Source organism: Camelus dromedarius, chromosome 1, assembly GCF_036321535.1.
Source record: "Camelus dromedarius isolate mCamDro1 chromosome 1, mCamDro1.pat, whole genome shotgun sequence".
Lineage (NCBI taxonomy): Eukaryota > Metazoa > Chordata > Mammalia > Artiodactyla > Camelidae > Camelus > Camelus dromedarius.
Window position 1 is genome coordinate 104,897,465 of NC_087436.1, and position 17,828 is coordinate 104,915,292.

At 47.0% G+C, this 17,828-nt stretch overlaps 1 protein-coding gene across 1 annotated transcript in view; it reads left to right on the top strand.

Moving 5' to 3' along the window:
• SEL1L3 (SEL1L family member 3) overlaps positions 1-17,828 on the top strand; it is a 97,851-nt gene that overhangs the window by 51,103 nt on the left and 28,920 nt on the right. Inside the window, exons 10-14 of the mRNA XM_031436439.2 lie at positions 167-378; positions 1,620-1,799; positions 9,951-10,070; positions 11,810-11,950; positions 15,519-15,581. Coding sequence (XP_031292299.2) covers positions 167-378; positions 1,620-1,799; positions 9,951-10,070; positions 11,810-11,950; positions 15,519-15,581 — 716 coding nt within the window. The remainder of the gene's footprint in view (positions 1-166; positions 379-1,619; positions 1,800-9,950; positions 10,071-11,809; positions 11,951-15,518; positions 15,582-17,828) is intronic.

Consider the following 17,828-nt stretch of genomic DNA (forward strand, 5'->3'; position numbering starts at 1 on the left):
CCCAAGGGTTTGATTTACCTCCCCGGAAGGTGGTATATATCAAGGCACTGCAGGCCCAGTCATATTAATAACTCAGGTAGTTTAATTGGCTTTTCCCACTTCTTCTTAAAGCCATGTCGATTCCATGGTAGTTAATTGTGTGTGCTGTGAATTGTGTTATTTACAGTGCCAAGGAACCAAAATGAATCTGTATTAGAAATCGGTGGGAGGATATTCGAGAAGGCTGTTAAGAGACTCTCCAGTGTTGATGGTCTTCACCAAATTAGCTCTGTCGTCCCGTTTCTGATGGATGCCAGCTGCTGTGGGTACCATAAAGCATCCTACTACCTCGCAGTCTTCTATGAAACTGGATTAAACGTACCCCGGGATCAGCTGCAGGTAGAGTATTTCACGGGTTCCAGGAACATCAGTCACCTGCGTTATATTTGCAGAGTAATGCCCTCATGCCCCTGGTGGAAGTGGACGTGTTCATGCTCCCTGGAGTCCTTTAAAATCTTTACACTCAAGAAAAACAGCCTAGGGCTGTGTCAAGTGCAGGATCTGCTGCTTTTGGTGAGTGAAAAAGGGCGCTTCATCCCTTTCGGGGCCCAGGCATGGGGATATGACTGGCACACTGTTGAAGAAATAGTCCGGGCGGGGCTTACCAGCATCCCAGTCCTTCAAGAACAGCTGCCTCTTACCCAATTCTTGTAACTGTTCTGGCTGTGGGTCCATTATCCCAAATGACCTTTTAGCTAAGTGCCGTAATTTGGACCTCTAAGCCAAGTATTGTCGCATCCAGCCTTCTGCCATTAAAATAAAATAAAATAAATAAAATAAAAGTCATACCGGACAGTTTCTTTCATGGTGTTGATCCCGAATTTATTATGCAACCGTTCTAACATTTGGAATCACGCTGTTGTAAGCGCTGCTAAATGGCCCCCGACCACTTTCAGTTACTGTATTTGTACACGCGGTTGTTCGCCCTGGATTTGAAGAGACTCAGACTGCTTAGGCCTTCCCAGTTGGTCCCCTGTTCCTTCTTTTTGCGTGTCTCTGGCTCATAGAAGCTTGTTAACTGATGGCATGCTTTCCCGAGTCCCTCAGGTAATCCCCGCCAAGGTGGAAGAGTGCGGAAGATTCTAGCCTTGTCTCTGCCACAGAGTGGCTGGTAAGCCAAGGACATGAGACTTCAACTCTGAAATGAGGTTGTTGGACTGGTTGATCGCCAAAGACTTCCCAACCCTGATGTTCTGAGAGTATGAGGCTGGACACGGCCCACTAGTCAGATCGTCTGGCCGTAGGTGACATAGCTGAAGCAGACCAGGATCCCTAGAACAGTTGGCAGAGACATAAAGAGACACTGTGAGATAAGTCAGGGGAAGACCGCTGTTTGCACTAAGAAAAGAACAAAGGAATTCTAAGCTGTTAGACATGGAGGAGGACAAATAGCTGGAAATTTGTAAACCATGTGGAAACTTTTGTGGCTTCTTTTCGCAAGTGTTTTTTAGAAAGTACATTTAATGTGTTTCTGGAATGACTAGGCACCTATAGAGGGATGGAGCAGATGACCTTTTAGCCTTAGGATTTTATGACCCTTTTCTACACTCTTGTGAACGCTGTCAATTTCTCCCCAACAGGGCATGTTGTATAGTTTGATTGGAGGCCAGGGCAGTGAGAGGCTGTCTTCGATGAACCTTGGGTACAAACACTACCAGGGCATTGATCACTACCCCCTGGACTGGGAGCTGTCCTATGCTTACTACAGCAACATTGCCACGAAGACACCCCTTGACCAGCACACGCTGCAAGGAGATCAGGTACAAGAGAGAAGCGGATGGACATGGTTATGGTCCTGCTTACGAGGGCTTCCTGAACAATTTTATAAAGTGTCTGCACCTGTGGCTGCTTTATTCCCTGGCCTTCAGAGTATGAGCAGAATCCAATGGAAAGGAAACCTTTCTTGCATTCTCCAGTTCATAGTTACTCACTGTGTTCTCCGGCTGAATGCAGGAACAGTCCTGCACCCATGCATGAAAAGCTTTCCGTGAGTGGGAGGACCGGTATGGGAAGGGTAAATACGGCTCTGGACAGATTTTGATTTTGAAAAAAAAAGTGTATACCAGAAACATAGGTATTTTGTCTTTGTTCCAAGACCGTGGGAAGTAGGGGTCTGGAGATGTTAGGAGAGATTGGGTTGAATTGGGTGAGGGCAGTAAGCCAAGGGCTCCTATCAATACATGACAAGCAAGCAGGGTCTACAGTACAAGGAAGCCACCTCCATCACAGCTATGTCCCTGCTGCCAGGCACCTTGAGGAGCATCAGGCCCATAGCATGAGCCTTGCTAGTGCAGTGCTCCCAGGTGACCGACAGTAGGCAAGGTTTAAAGACTCTGCCCCATCCCGGATTAAGGGCTGGATGAGGGGCTCTAACTCCAGCCCCTCATTTTGCAGGCTCGTTAGGGAAAGAAATCAGTGGCTCGTATTTTGCCCAGAAAATGTAATGTGCTACATGAGACCAACTGATGGTTTGTTTTGGGGATCGTGAATAAAAGGGTGTAAATAAAGGTGACACTGTAAGAATAGAAAGAAAGTTCCTTTTAGATGGTGGCACCCAGTAGGAGTGGACTATGACGTGGTCAGCTTCTTGGAATGTGTTTTTCTGTATCTCTTTCTCCAGAATGGATTTAAATTGTCTTGATGGTCATAACACTTGAGGTAGTTGAGTTGAGAAATGCACAGAGGTCTGTGCCGGGAGTTGGCCATTTTTTCCTGTAAAAGGCCGGATAGTAAATATTTTAGGCTTTGTTTTTATAGTCACTATTGCAACCACTCAACTCTGCCAGAGACAATATATAAACCAGTGGGTTGCTGGGTTTGTGCAGTCATTGACAGTTGGTTACTGCCTGATTGGGTTTGGCTCTGGTCTAGACCATAAACTTTTTTTTTTTAATTTTTCTGGGGGTAGTTAGGTTTATTTATCTTTTTTATGGAGGTACTGGGGATTGAACCCAGGACCTCACAGCATGCTAGGCATGCACTTTACCACTGAGCTATACCCTCCCCTAGGCCATAAACTGTTGATTTGCCTGCTTATGTTTGGTGAGCCTAGGGGACAGGTCAGGATAGTGGAATCTTAGGCAGAGCAGCTACTGGAGCCAGACCACTTACTGTTCCCTGCACTGCTGCTGCAGTGCACTCAGAAACCCCCAGTGCAGAAGACTCGTGCTTTGATGATTGAGAATAAATGGTTTCTGGAAAAGAAATCTACAGTGGCCACTGGATAGTTATGAAATAAACGACTCAAAGATATATGTTGTCAGTGAACATTAAACATGAGTCAAGATATAAAACACCAAGAGCCTGTCTACAGAGACATTCTAACTCCTTTAGAAGATAATGATTTCTTCTGAATGAACTGACACACTCTTATTGCCATCTGCATTCTCTCAGCGTATATATGCTACGTGCAAAATTTGCCCTCAATTTGACAGGAATTAATTTGTTAATTGATAAAAGCTTTTTGGAAAAAAAATTATTCTGAAAACACATGCATACGAAATCAAGCTACAAAATAATATTGCCATTGTTCTGCTAAGCCTGAATGTGTTAATAGTGTCCTATATGTATATACTGTACTTTCAGGAATTCTCATGCAGCATAAATTAGCAACGGGAAATGGTATGTTGCTAACAAGCCCATTTTCTTTTGAAGATTTGGCATATGAAATGTTATGATTATGAAAGAAAATGTTTAATTGGTCAGAACCAGAGAAGATGAATAGAGATGATCTATCTTGCAGCTGGGAAGTCGTATGATTAAGACTCATAGATAGGAATTATACAGTTAGAAGAGTTGTATCGTAGCTCATTTTCTTAAGAATGTGTAATTAATGGCTTCTGGAGAATTTCAGCAGGTGTCATACGTTGATTTAAATGTCTTTTTGTTGAGAAATCTATTAATTCAACAGTGGCACATAACAAATGAGGAAATAAGGAAAACCAGACCTCTAATTAACAAACCAAGGATCCGTCAGTAACTTCCTTCTTGATTCTTGTTTCATTTTCCCTTTTATGTAACTCGTGGTTCACATCATTTCATTTTCTTTATTAGTAATCTTGTTTCACGTCACTTCTTGATGATTTAGGGAGACTCTGCTTCAGCTTAAAGACAAAGAAGATGCTAGAAGGTTTTTTGTTTTTTGTTTTTTTGGTTTTTTTGGCTTGTTTTTGTGGCTTCATCACAAATGAGTTCTCATTCTCTTCACTCCTCAGAATTCGCTCTTCCAAAAGCTTTGGTCCTCAGGCTTCTCTCTCTACATCTTCTAGAGGGTTGAGGGGTCTCACCCACACCCCTAGTTCCAACAGCCCTCCACATACTGATGGCACACAAACCTTTTTTTTACAACCCCATCTTCAATCTTAACACACCCCAAAGGAAACACAGCATCTCCTCCCCTCCGTTCCCTACAACACCTCAACCGATGACAGCATCGTCCATATCAGCAACTGGGGGGTCACCTGGGGGTCATCTCGGATCCCCCCATCACCCTGTCAGTCGTAATCCCTGACAGCTTTACATGCTGATTTCTCTCTCCTCCCATTTCCATCCAACGTGCTGCCGCCACCCACAGTTGTCCATCGTCTCTCCCTGGAGCCACTGTGACAGCCTCCTGGATGAACTGACCCCTAAATTCATATGTTTAAGCCCTAAGTACCCCCCACCCCCTCGTATCCCAGAGTGGGACACTGTATTTGGAACTAGGGCCGTTAAAGAGATAATGAAGTTACAATGGAGTCATTAAGTGGCCCTGCTCCAGTGTGACTGGTGTCCTTACAAGGAGAGGAGACTAAGACACAGATGAAACAGAGGAACATGTGAGGACACAGCTAAGCAGAGGGGCCTCAGAAGAACCTAAACCTGCCAGCATCTTGATCTTGGGCTCCCAGCCTCCAGAAGTGTAAGAAAATACAGTTCTATTGTTTAAGCCACATGCGGTCTGTGTACTTTGTAATGGCGATCCTGGCCGATGAACCCACCTCCTAACTGGCCTTTCTGTCGCCAGTCTTGTCCCTTCCCATTCTCTTCCCACCGAGGCCGAAGGGGGCTGTCGGCAGTGGAGATTCCCAGCGTGGCTATACATCAGAGTTGTGTGGGGGCTCAGAGAGCACCTCTGTGCAGCTCCACCCCATGTCCTGTGGAAGGGACAGAGGGTGGTCCCAGTCATGTAATATGCACACGTGTACGTGTACTTTTAGACAGCTCTTCGGATGATCTAACGTGCAATCAGTGTTGAGAAGGACTGACCCGGAAGCACTAAGTCCCGCTCGTCACTTGGCACAGGAGTTGTTCCTTGATCTGGTTTCTCTCTGCTTCCCCAGCCTCAGTTCTCAGCAATCCCTGCTTGATCTGCCCTCTGGAAATACCAAGTCTATGGTCACACCATGCTGTTCACACCCCTGGCCCTCCTGGGTCTCCTCTGCCTGCTTTCTCCACGCCCACTCGCCTTTTCCTGTCTGCAGACTCCTCCTCCTGCTAGAACCTGGGCTCAGACGTCACCTCCTCCCTGGCTCTCCCCTTTGCTGTGCTGTCATGGTACCCGGGCACTGTGATGGCTGCTGTGTACAGGGTCTCAGAGCCGGCTCTCCCAGTAGACTGTGAGCTCCCCGAGACAGGCACCTTGTATCTTCACATCAGTGTTGCCAGTGCCCAGCACTGTGTGGACATGTAGTTGGCACTCACTGTTTACAGATGGGGTGATGGATAGGATGAGAGTGCAGAGCATCCAGTAATAGATGTAAAGTGATCATGATGTCTTGTTGACTCTCTGGTGCTTTTTGATGTGACCAGTGTTCACTGTCAACAGCAAGGACCCAGGGCACTTGGCCTTCAGCTCCGCCTCTCTTGTATTCAGCATGGGGCCTCCCCCATTTGGGGAATCCTGGGTACTTGATGCCCTGTCTCTCCATCATTACAACTGATATTCCTCCATTCTTACTTTAAAATTCCTAAAATGTTAAATTTCAACAGAGAAAACCCACATCCCCTATTAGGAGCCAAACATTAAAGCTGACTTTAAACGCTCTCAGAGGAGGGCTCCTTATGGTGCTTCCCACAGGCCCTGAGAGAGAGGGTGGTTTAAGTGTAGGCTCTGAAATTACCCTGCTCCTGCGTTCCTGGGAGTGCTGGCTGAGCCGTTGTATTTCACAACTTCAGAGAATGCAGATACTCTGAAAAGTGGGGGGCCGCTGAGAGCCTTTGCTTCCCAGCTGCAAAGGCCACCACATCCTTCACCCTTCTAGCCCCCTCCCCGCTCTGCCCTCTGTCCTGCCTCTCCTGTGAGCAGTGGCAGACAGCAGACATGCTGAGAACACTGCCCTTGTAGCCTGTAGGCTGAGCAGAGAGCGCGGAGGTAAAGCATGCGAAGTGTCAGCGTCCCTGGGACAGGGTGGAGCCTTCCCTGACGCTGGGTCCGGGGTGGGGTCTAAGGACTCAGAGTCTCCGGATGTTGGACCTCCTCTAACCTGGTCAGTGGGTTCTAACCCTGCGGTGTAGGAGATGAACTGCTCGTTCCAGAGACGTTGATTTCATAACATAGCAACAGAAAGAACACCCTGGAGTCACAAAAGATCCCAGAACTGGTCAGTCTGGGACTGGGTCCCTGCCAGCATCTCTCAGCTCTGCCCCCACCCTCACCCCCACTGTGGCTTCTCCACACCACGCCTCTTTCGGGATTGGTTACTTTCCCATCTGAAGCATCATTCCCTGGTCTCAAACTGTTTGCTGGACAAACAACCCAGCGCTGCTCCCTTTTAGGGATGTTCTTTCATCAGATGTCTTTGTAGATGGTTGGATTTCACAGAAAGCTCTGGGTTCATGGCCCTGACCTGGTGCCGGTTGCCACTGTGGTGACCTCACAACTGTGAAGACATGGCCACCTGCCTGGCTGACGAAGGCAGTTGTGGTGAGGCTCCAGGTCCCAGATCTGCTGCTCACTGGGTGTGCAGTTTTGATAATTCCAGTTGCTTCTCTCTCCCTGCACAGTTTTCACCCGTAAAGCGGTTGCCAGGATGGTCTACACCTCGCGTGGTTGTTACAGTGTGAATAAGAGAGTCCATATAATGTATGCTAAGCGGAGCCCAACACACACTGTAACTCTCTCAAATGTTTCCGGTCCCAGCACCCACTCCTCAAATCTATCCTTCCCATCTTCAGAAGCATCAAATTCTCTTAGATCTTTAGCTCCACAAGGTGAGGCTTGGAGCTGTGCAAAACTGCAAACACCAACAGAAAAGGTAACGTTCTAAATTGCCATCAGCCTTTTCCATGTTAGTGTGAAATAAGGACCTAAAAAATGATGAGTTGCCATTCCTGAGAGCTTACCGTGTGCCAGATGCGCTGATAAGATCTCTCACAGACAGCTCTATGAGGTCAGTTCAGGTATGGTTCCCATTTTACAGATGGTGCAACCGAGACTTAGAGAAGCCAAAGAACTTGCCCAAAGACACACTGCAAATGAATAGCAGAGCCTAGATTTGAACCTAGGTGCTTCTAACTCTTCGAACTATAAAAAATAGTGGCTAAGAGGTTGAGTGCTTTTGGTATAGCAGGTACCTGTTAAGCTCTGTTTTACGGTTGTGGAATCTCAGTCTCAGATAAATAGAGTTAGTGGCCCACGGTCCACAGGTAGTTAGTGACAAGTTAGAATCCATGTCCCCTGAGTCTGATGTGAAGAGCCGTGCTCTCAATGACCCCGCCCTGCTGCCAGGCTCTATGGTCCTACCCAGAGGAGCAGGAGGGGGCTAGGTCAGGGGACAGCGGTATAAAAGATAAAAGTGTTACTTCTTCAGAGTAATGCACGGTTGCTCAGGCCCTCTGGAAGCATGGCCTTTGCCAAGAACTCCCCTCAACAATGTTAGCTGGAACTCAGGGTATACAGGGGAGATGATGAAACAGCCCACTGTTGGCTTCCTCCCAGACGCACGAGTCCTTTGCAGGGTGAGGAGGCTGACGGAGGACAGTCAGCCCCATAGCCAGCCTGGGTTTGATTCCTAAGTTTAAAGAACTAAACATTTGACCTTAGATAGTTATTTAACCTCTCTGGGCCTTGGTTTCCACATCTGTGAAATGGGGATATTGATAGTGACTGTCTTATGAGGTTACAGAGATGCAGTGAGCCAATCTGGGCAAAGCAATTAGAACAGTGCCTGGCGCATAGTCCTTGCCGGTGTGATGTATCATCACTGCCAGAGAGTGGCAGAAACGTCTAAGAGTATAAATCCTTGCAGGATAGGAACTGTGTCTTCATATGTTATGTCTTTCACTTAAGTCCCATGACAAAGTTAAGAGGTAGAAACAAAATAAGGAAAAGAAAAAAACAAAAACCCAAATCCAAACACCCCAAATCTCCAATTGAACAAAAAAAATCTAGCTGAGGATTCCATTGTTTGAGAAGCCCAAACTCCAGCCCTATTCCAGGCTCATCACAGGCAACAGTCTCCCCTGGAGTCTGAGCTGCAGCGCCTGCTCCTTGGCCATGCACTTGGCGAAGAATCTAGGTGAGAGAGGCTGGTGCCCAGGCCGGGTTCCAGGGCCTTCCCGCTAGAGGGCGACATTGTAGGGGAGCCGGTCAGAGCCCTGTCTTTGGAATCAGGCCATTCTGGCCTCCCGGGCCACCTCTACAACGTGACCTTGAGTTCATGGTTTCACCTTCCGAACCTCAGTTCCTTTGCCTATAAATTGAGGACAGTGGTATTTAGGTCACGGCCCTGTTGTGAGGATTAAATGAAAAAACATTCATTAAACACCCTGCACATAGTTGGTTTCAATAAAAGGTAGTGGGCATCACTGTTCTAATTGTTGCTCTTTGCTCGGTGGCATCTTAAGGTTCACCATCCAGCAAGAATTGATACCCGCTGGGTTCTGCGTCCTAGCACTGTCCCCAAGTCGGCCCCCTATTGCCCCTGATAGGCACCTCTGGCTCCAAGGGGCCGCAGTGGAGGAGGCAGCTGAGCGACCTTGTCACAAATGGGGCTGCAGGATAGAGTTTGTGAATCTAAGTACTTTTCTTCCCTGACAAACAGAAAAGGTCAGGGGGGAAATCAGGCCTGGTGCCTTGTTCTCTGAGGCTTCTTTCCCAAACTCATCCACATCCAGTTTTTGTCACCATGTGCCCGTGGCATGCTCTGGGCTGGGATCCCTCACGGTTGGATAGAGTTCATTTTATGTAAGGGGAGACTAAAATGGCAGGACCGTTTTTTGGATAAACAGCCAAAATGTATACATAAAAATGAGTTATTTTCTTCAAAGGAGGCAGATACCTGGGAGGCTGTGTGCAAATTCAGAACGTTTGGTGAACCTTCCCTTCAGTTCACCTTTAGTGCCTCCAGCCCCTTCTTGCTCACATCCTCAGAGTCGACGTGCCCTCTTTTTTTCAGAGTAGATTTAATTTTGGGAAATAGCCGAAAGACATTTGAGGCTGAGCCTGCTAAATAAAAAGGGTTAGTCATGCAGGATAATAACACTTTGGGATAAAAAAAAAGTAATAAGGTTATACTTAGAAAAATATTGATTTACCTTTTATGATGCTGTGGGTAATCTGGCTCTGAAACTGGCGGCCCAGAAGTGAACTTCCACGCCAGCTGGAGTGATGGAGGCAGAGGTGAAATAAACTTTGTCCTCTTCAGGCAACTTTGATAGGAACAAAAATCCCCGTTTAGATACATGACATGTGAAACATTCATTTTAAAAGGGTTTGATCTTACGGCACTGTGGACACACCTCATATTTTAATTATTCATATAGTTTTTGCTTGAGAAATTGCTAGTTTAAGAATAATGTCATGTTTTTTGCATGCCGTATCATTTAGAGATTTTCATTCTCCCTTCTTCCCCTCCCCACTCCCTCCCTCTTTTCTTGCCTTTCTTCCTGCCTTCCTTACTTCCTCCCTCCCTCCCTTCCTTCTTTTTTAGGCATATGTTGAAACAATTAGACTAAAAGATGATGAAATACTCAAGGTACAAACCAAAGAAGATGGAGACGTCTTTATGTGGCTGAAGCATGAAGCTACCCGAGGCAACGCAGCAGCTCAGGTAAAAAATGCAATCCACTGTCTTGGAAATTCTCTCAGCCATGATAGACTGGGTTACGCCTTGGTAGCAAAATAACCCAAACCTAGCAGCTTAGCACAACGCCAGCTTATTGTTGCTCATGTGCCCGTCCCATAGGGGTTGGCATGGGCTGTGCTCTCATAGTCCCCTGGGAGCCCAAAACACCCGCTTCCAAAGCCATTGCAACAGGGCAACGGCGTGACACTTAATCCTTAATCCTTCTGCTCCGAAGGAGCATGAGTCACTTCTCACATTTCATTGGCCAAAGCGAGTCAGTTGGTCACTCTTGACTTCGAGTGGGCTGGAAATGTAGTCCAACCCAGCACCTAGAGGGGAGAGAGCCACAATAAACAATAAAATAAAAGGAAATATTAAAAAGCATCTTGGGGTGTAGGAGAGATTAGATGGGCATTGAGAAGAAGGCCACAAAGTCAGCTAGGAGAATGAGGGAAAATCTGGCATGACAGACCAAGAGGACCAACCTTGTCTCTTGAACATGTCTTTTGGACAGACTTGTAAGGGGTACAAGAAAGGACAGGGGGCTGGGACAATGTCCCCTATCTGACTTCTTGCCTGATTCCACTGTGAAGAAAAGACTTTATGAGAGCCAGCTAAGGCTGATGGCACCGGAGGGAAGACACCTCCTTCCCTAAGGATGGATTTAGCTTTTGCTCCGTGCTCCTGGTGAGCACACAGCATCAGGAGGCGCCTCCGGGTCTGCTAAGAAGACAGAAAACCAGAGATGAGAAAGAGAAAGAAAACCAAAGAACAAACGCATTGTCAATCAAACACTTCAGAGTCCCTGTAGTAACGGATCTCCCATTCCTCCTTCAAGGTTTTCTTAGCATCTCAGGAGATGCTTTCCTGGAAGTTACAAAGTTTAATTTCTTGGTGGGGAAGGGAGGTGAAAGAGAAGAGAAGGAGATGAAAAGAGAGCTAGAAAGAAGGAAAGACAATAAGAGGCCCACGAAGGACCAGAATGTTAACAAGCGTTGCTTGGGTCCCCTTCCCGGGGTCTGTGCCAGGCTGCAGCCTTTCTAGTGCAGGCAGCAAATCCAGCGCATAGTCCAGAAACAGCACTGCCACAGCCGTTTCCTGAGTGCCCCAGAGCGTGCATGAACTTTCCTAACAGTGGACACCTCTTCCTTCAGTCAGGGAATCTTAGATGGGTAGCTTCTGTAAGTTTCTGGTGAGTTCTGCTGGGTGGGAGCTGAGGGGACAAGGGCAGACAAACAACCTCTTGAGGTCCCTACCCGCAAAGACTCCCAACCTCAAGTCTGCGGTGGAGCCAACCACAGGGACAGACACTGGGATAGGAGGAGACTGGTGCTGTCGGAGGCACCCTAACCAGTACGGATGTGCACTGGCCACACCGCTCACCGGAGCAAGAGGATGGGCAGTACCTCCCAAAGGAGAGGAGATAGCGTGTTTGTTGACCAAGTTCCATCCAGCTCTGGTCTGGGTGCCATAGATTCATTCACACACACGCACACACACATACCCCATTTCCAGCTCATGTTAAGGACTTGTATTTATACAAGTTCACCTTCAGGGCTTTGGTCCTCGGTAGGAAAATGACACGTGTCTACCTAACTCTTGCGTCTCAATAGAAAACCATTTTAAACTAGGTTTGCCCTCTCCCCACCCCCACTGCCTTTAAAGTCTTACATGTTAAGCATTACACAGGCAAGTCATTATTCTAAATTGCTGCTGTCTTGAAGCAACGGTTAGCCCAGATGCTGTTCTGGGGCCAGCAAGGTGTGGCCAAGAACCCGGAAGCAGCCATCGAGTGGTACGCCAAGGGCGCCCTGGAGACTGAGGACCCCGCGTTAATATACGACTACGCCATTGTGTTATTCAAGGTGAGAATCACGCAGTTTGTGCTGAAATCGCACAATTCTTATCAGACTTCCCAAGCGGGTTCCTGTAGGGGTGCAGGCCAACAGGGAGTCTGGAGCTGAAGAATCTTAGTATATGCTTCTGTCACTCTTGGTGGAACGTGGTATTTGCTGAAAAGGCAAGAGTCAGAAGTGTTTCCCTGGTCTCATTTTTAATCATTAGTCTTATGTTTGGATTCTCTCTGCTTTTGCAAGAACTGTGGCATTCTGGAGGAGACACCCATATTTTATGGAGTGCTATGTGCCCAGCAGTCCCCAAAGGTGCTGCAAGTTTGCCACCAGGCAGAGTTGTCATTGAATCACAGCTGAGACAAAGTGCATATTTGGGCTGGATCCCAACAGTCCCATAGATTGAAACAAAGATCTTGGTTTTAAGCCAGTGGGAGAGCAGGAGGACGGATGGGGTGAGCTTTAGTCCAGGAGACAGAGAATGGAGTTCAAGTCCCTCCTCTGCAACCATCAGCTGTGTTCTACTTACCCGATCCGGTGGGACAATGGTCATGACCACAGATGGAATGAGATGACCTAAGGAAAGGGCTTCAAGAACTGAAAAATGTTATCCTATACAGAATAATAGTAGTTCACATTGATTGAGGTGGTGCTTATTCCCTGATGTACGTGTATTAACACATCCAGTCCTCACAACAACCTTGCAAGGTAGGTTCCATGGTGTATTATGACCGCTGCTTACGTGTGTGGTAGCAGAGGCTCAGGAAGGTTTTGTAACTTGCCCAAGGTCGCATCACTAGTACATTTCAGATCTGGGACTGGGACCCAGGCAATCTGGCTTCAGGATCTGTGCTCTTCACCCCTGAACACAGAGACATCAATTCACCAATCTTGAAAAAGTAGGAAGCCGTTGGCTCTAGTAAGGAAACCTCTGGCCCCTATGTCCAGGCCCAAAGGAAGCAGCTGCCTGCAGATACACATGTCTTCAAACAAGGACCTGGATGCCCATGGCCAGGTTCATCTCCAGAATACAGCTGTGGCTGCTCATTGATTAACAATCATGACTTTTGCTAAATGTCTAACTCTCTAAAGCCTTAAAACCTATTAGTTGTTATGGTTTCCAGATTTAAAGCCCAGACTTTCTCTTTGTCATCGTCAAATCAACATGGAAATTGTTTGACTCTTAGCCATATGCCAAGGCATTCATGTATTTGAACAATAAACACCCATTAAGGGCTGACAAAATGCTAGATTCTGTGATAGAGGAGGGACACATGGATGCACGAGCCACATCCCTGACCCCAGGGATCTCAGACCCTCGAGGTGAAGACAGAGGAGAGGCACCTGCCCACTGGGGGTGGGGCCAGCTACTGCCCAAAGTGCAGGAAAGATAAAGGCATGAATCAGACATTTCTTCTGCCCAGCGGGAGCTTGAAATCCAGAGGGAGAGTCAGGAGGTGGCCTAGAAACCTTTTTTGGTTTTCCTGCATTCTAACTGAGTTATCTTTGAGTGGGATGAAGGAAACCTTTTATCTAACAGTCCTGTGCACTTGGCTTATTGTCTTGTGTGGGTACCTGGCTTATTGAATTCAAAGATGGCTCCACGATGATGGCAGTAGTGTGTCCGAGATGGTGGAGTCCGTCCCATTTCATATCCACATGAGGATGGAGCTTTGACTTCTATTGCAGCAACTGTCCTCCATGAATTCATTCAGTGGATAGTTACTGAGCACTTACTGTGTATCAGGAATTCACATTCTGTCACTTGACAACTTCCGGTACTACTCACATTTGTGCATCGTGTGTTGTCTTTTTGCCAGAAACCATCCCACCTCTCATTACATGATTATCCTGAAAAATCCCCGTCCTAGAAATCAGAGCATCTGAGTTCTAGTTGCAGATCTAATTGTGAGGTCTAGAGTAAGTCAACCTTTCTGAGCCCCATTTCTATTCCTTCGAAACAAAGAAGTTGGAGAAGATAAACTTTGAGCATAAGCAGTTTATAACATTCTGTCAGCCTGATGGTTCTGATTCTTTTCCCAAAGTCCAAAAAGGTCATCTCATTGCCCCATCCAGTTATTCCAAATAGTCTTCCTGTCCATTCTCTTTCCTCTCCCTCTAATTAAATGAAGTAATGGTGCACTTCTGAAAAATATTTTCATCTTCCAGTTTGCTTCAGCTCATTGGTTTTATTCAATAAGTAACTTAAAATCTAGTAGAAACTCAGTGTATGTAATTTAACCTTTATCTAGATTCACAGTTTTACTTTGAGTCCTGAAAACTATAAGGACAAACATAGTTTGCAGCATGTTTTCTGTATCCTCTAAAAAGGTTACAAATCTTTATAGATTCTCGGCATAGAAATGAAAATATATGGGAGAAAATACAGTGTGGCAGTTACAAACATGGACCCTGGAGCCCACCTGCCTGGGTTCAAATCCTGCCTCGACTTCTCACTTGCTGTGTGATTCTGGGCAAGTTTCTCCCATAAGAAAGCTGGCAGCACTGTGGGGGAGAGCGGGGAGTGAGGGTTAGAGGTGACAGGAGGGTACTGGGCTCACGGTAATTAGCACAGGAATGTTTGCTAGTGCTGTCTTCACTTACTGTAGAGCTGAGCATTTAAACAGAGAGAACAGCTGTATTCATTGCAAAGCCCTCTCACATTGTATCATATGTGACCCCGTCCAGTGCTGAGTCTCAGACCAGGAGGGCTCCATGCAGTGTGCGGGTCAATCACAGACCCAGAGTGCGCTTAGAAGCATTGGCAGTTTTCATCCTGCTCCTCTTGCCTGCCATCTTCATGGTCACGATCAGATCTATGTCCAGAGAGGACCAAGGACCACCCCCACCCTCCCCAGACTCACTGTTTTTCCACGTGGTCCTGCAGACACAACAGTGTGGTCCCACAGATTTCCTCTCGTATAACAAGGATCCCAAAGCCATTTCTCTCTGTGATGCACAAACCATCTCTGCTGGAAACCCTTGATTTTGCTGGAGGAAGCTTGTCAGTTTGTCAGTGTCTGAGACAACTGATTCCAAGGGGCCCTTCGCTGCTGGCTCTCCAGCTGGTTCTGAAGCCACAGTATTCCACGGTGGGGTCTCCCACGAGGACCCTGGAAGGCTGCAAATGACAGCCTAATAACTCTTGACTGTCCAACACAGATCAAGTGCTTTATCTGGCACACAAATTAGGGAATCCCCAGAGCAAGGCATCCAAGATGACCACGCTCATTTAACCTCATTCCTGGCTTCTCCCAACAGCACTTGTGGATTGGCGGGAATGGGATTCACTTGATGATAAACGGGGAATCGGGGATGCTAAGCTGGGAGGGTGAGGTGTGTTGCCTCTGCTCTACAAATATAAGCAAAATGATGATGGTGGTGATGATGGTGATGATGATATGGTGATTGTGATGATATAAGAGCTCCACATATAGAAATCTTCAAGATTAGCTTTTTAAATAAGAAGGCCTGGGCTTTATTTCTAAGTATCTCCTATCAAACACTGATGGATCTGTGTGATGGTTTTGCGTATACTTTGCATTTATTTTCTTCTTGATCATTGCTGTTTACCATTGTTTAGGGTCAAGGAGTGAAAAAGAACAGACGGCTTGCCTTAGAGCTGATGAAGAAAGCAGCTTCCAAGGTAACACTTGTGCATATTGTCAGAGCGAAACATTTCCACCACACACACCCACGCTCTCACATGTCTCCGAGAGTAAGTGGGCAGCCTTCTGAGGAAGGTAGACTTGCAGTGGGGAGGGAGGGGTCCCTGGCGTCACAGTGATTAGTCATTTTCGAGCTACAACACACACAGAAACCCACCCAATGGGGATGGCAGAATTCAAAAGCCAAACTCCCTTTCCAGTCAATAGACTTCAGACCGATTTTGTTTGAAGGCTAAAATTATAATCAAGGGCTGCCCTGCTAGCAAGCAGCAGTGGGGGCTCCTTGAAACCGAATGAATGTAAATGCCATTGAATTAGGAAAACCAAAAGCCTGATTCCTCTGAAGATTAACCTCGTCATGCCCAACACGCATTTGCTTCTCTGGGCTTTGATAAACGGGCTGTTTATCAAGCTTACTGCCGGCTTTCAGAATTAGCTTTCTGTTGTCCCTATTTATTCTTCAAAGTTATCTTCAAACCAGTTAGTTTCAACATTGCACTAGAGGATGGAGGTTATAATATCACTTGTGAGGGGACGGACGGACACACACACACACACACACACACACACACACACGCACAGAGGCATACGTATCCCTGTGTGCAAAGACACACACCCAATGCATGCAGACACACACATGCATACTCCCCGGTGCCTGCATACAGATTTGCAAACAAATAGATTTGGAGAAACCACTGTAATTTTACAACCTTGACAGGGCCCTTTATAGCCCTTCAGGCTCTGAATGTGCCTCCATCCCCAAGGCTGCTAGTACTCGCCCTGTCAACCAAGACTCCTCAAATAACCAGGCTGATTTTCCTTCCTCATTCCCTTTCTTTAAAGAGCTCAGAGTGTCCCTTTGTAGAAAGTTGGAGCATGGAGGAAGAAAGCCAGGAGGCTTTTTCTCCACCTCTGTGGCCTCGAGAGGGCCAGTGACCCAGGAGAAGGGAACCCACCAAAGGGAACCCACCAAAGTGCACACTGGCTCCCCACCCTGATGCAGACTATAGAAATAGAAAACAGCTTGATGGCGGTCATTGAGGGCACTGGTTCCAGAGCACTCTAAAACGGGAGAGTGATGGGGTTTCCTGGCAGGTGTGCAGTTTGCATCCCCTTAGTCATGCTAGTGGTGATCTGTTGTCTAAGGTGCTTTATTTTGAATGGATTTTTAGCAGCACTTAGATGAATATTGGAGGAAATGCAATTTTATGGCCTGGAGTAGTCGCAGTCTTAAAAGCATTACAGGATCTCACTCATGCCCTCATCAGGGAGTTATTAAGCCCTTACTCTTTGTCAGGCACTGTGCTGAAGCCCATAATTTGATTTTTGGAATTAGCTAAAAGTCACTTGGAAGGATATCTGTTGATACAGTTATAAATGTCCAGAACAAAGTGTGAGGATTAAGAAATAAAATAAGATTTCTCGAGGGGCTTCTGGACTGGTTCTAAATACAATTTCCAAAGGAAGTTCTGTGAATGTTTTGAGTGATGACAGGTACCTTTGAATAAGCCTGTGGCCTCCTGCGGTGAGCACTGCACAAGCCGTTTGGATGTCTATTCCATAGCTTGTTCCAAAGCTGGTTCCCACCGCTTTATAGTAGGGCCTGATCTGTGGCTTCATGGAAATGCATTCATCCCGCAACTTCTCAGGGGGCTGCCTTGCACCTGGTACCGTGCGAGACTCAAGAGGAATGCGTCTATGACTGATCCACAGCACTGACAGCTCACTGGCCCATGTGTCGGCTATCTGGGGGGCCTGCAAATCTGAACACTACCCTTAATCCGCAGAGTGTAGGATTTGGATTCCATTTTATGTGTCATCAGCCTTCAAAGGATGGCTTCCGTTCACTTGACAAACATTTGCTGAGCACTGACTCTAAGCCAAGTACTAGTACAGGTGCTTGGGGTACAAAACAAAACTCCCTGCCCTCGTGGAGCATCTGATCTAAGGGGCCTTGCCAGTTTCTCCTGGTCCTCCCGGCACCCCGAGTCCAACATAAAAACTAAGACGGAGAGCGTTTTAGGAGCTGCTGCGGACTGAAAGGCTGCAGGCTGCGATCTTGGCATCTGTGGGGAAAGACACCCGTCCCCCTCTACTAAAAGGTGGGGCGAGAGATTTGGCTCCCCGCTTGGACTCTGCTGGGTCTCGCAGATGCAAGGGCACTCACTGTTTGCTTCTCCAATCCCTTTTCCCCTGCTTGTTCGCGGTCCTGTGGATGCGGCAGG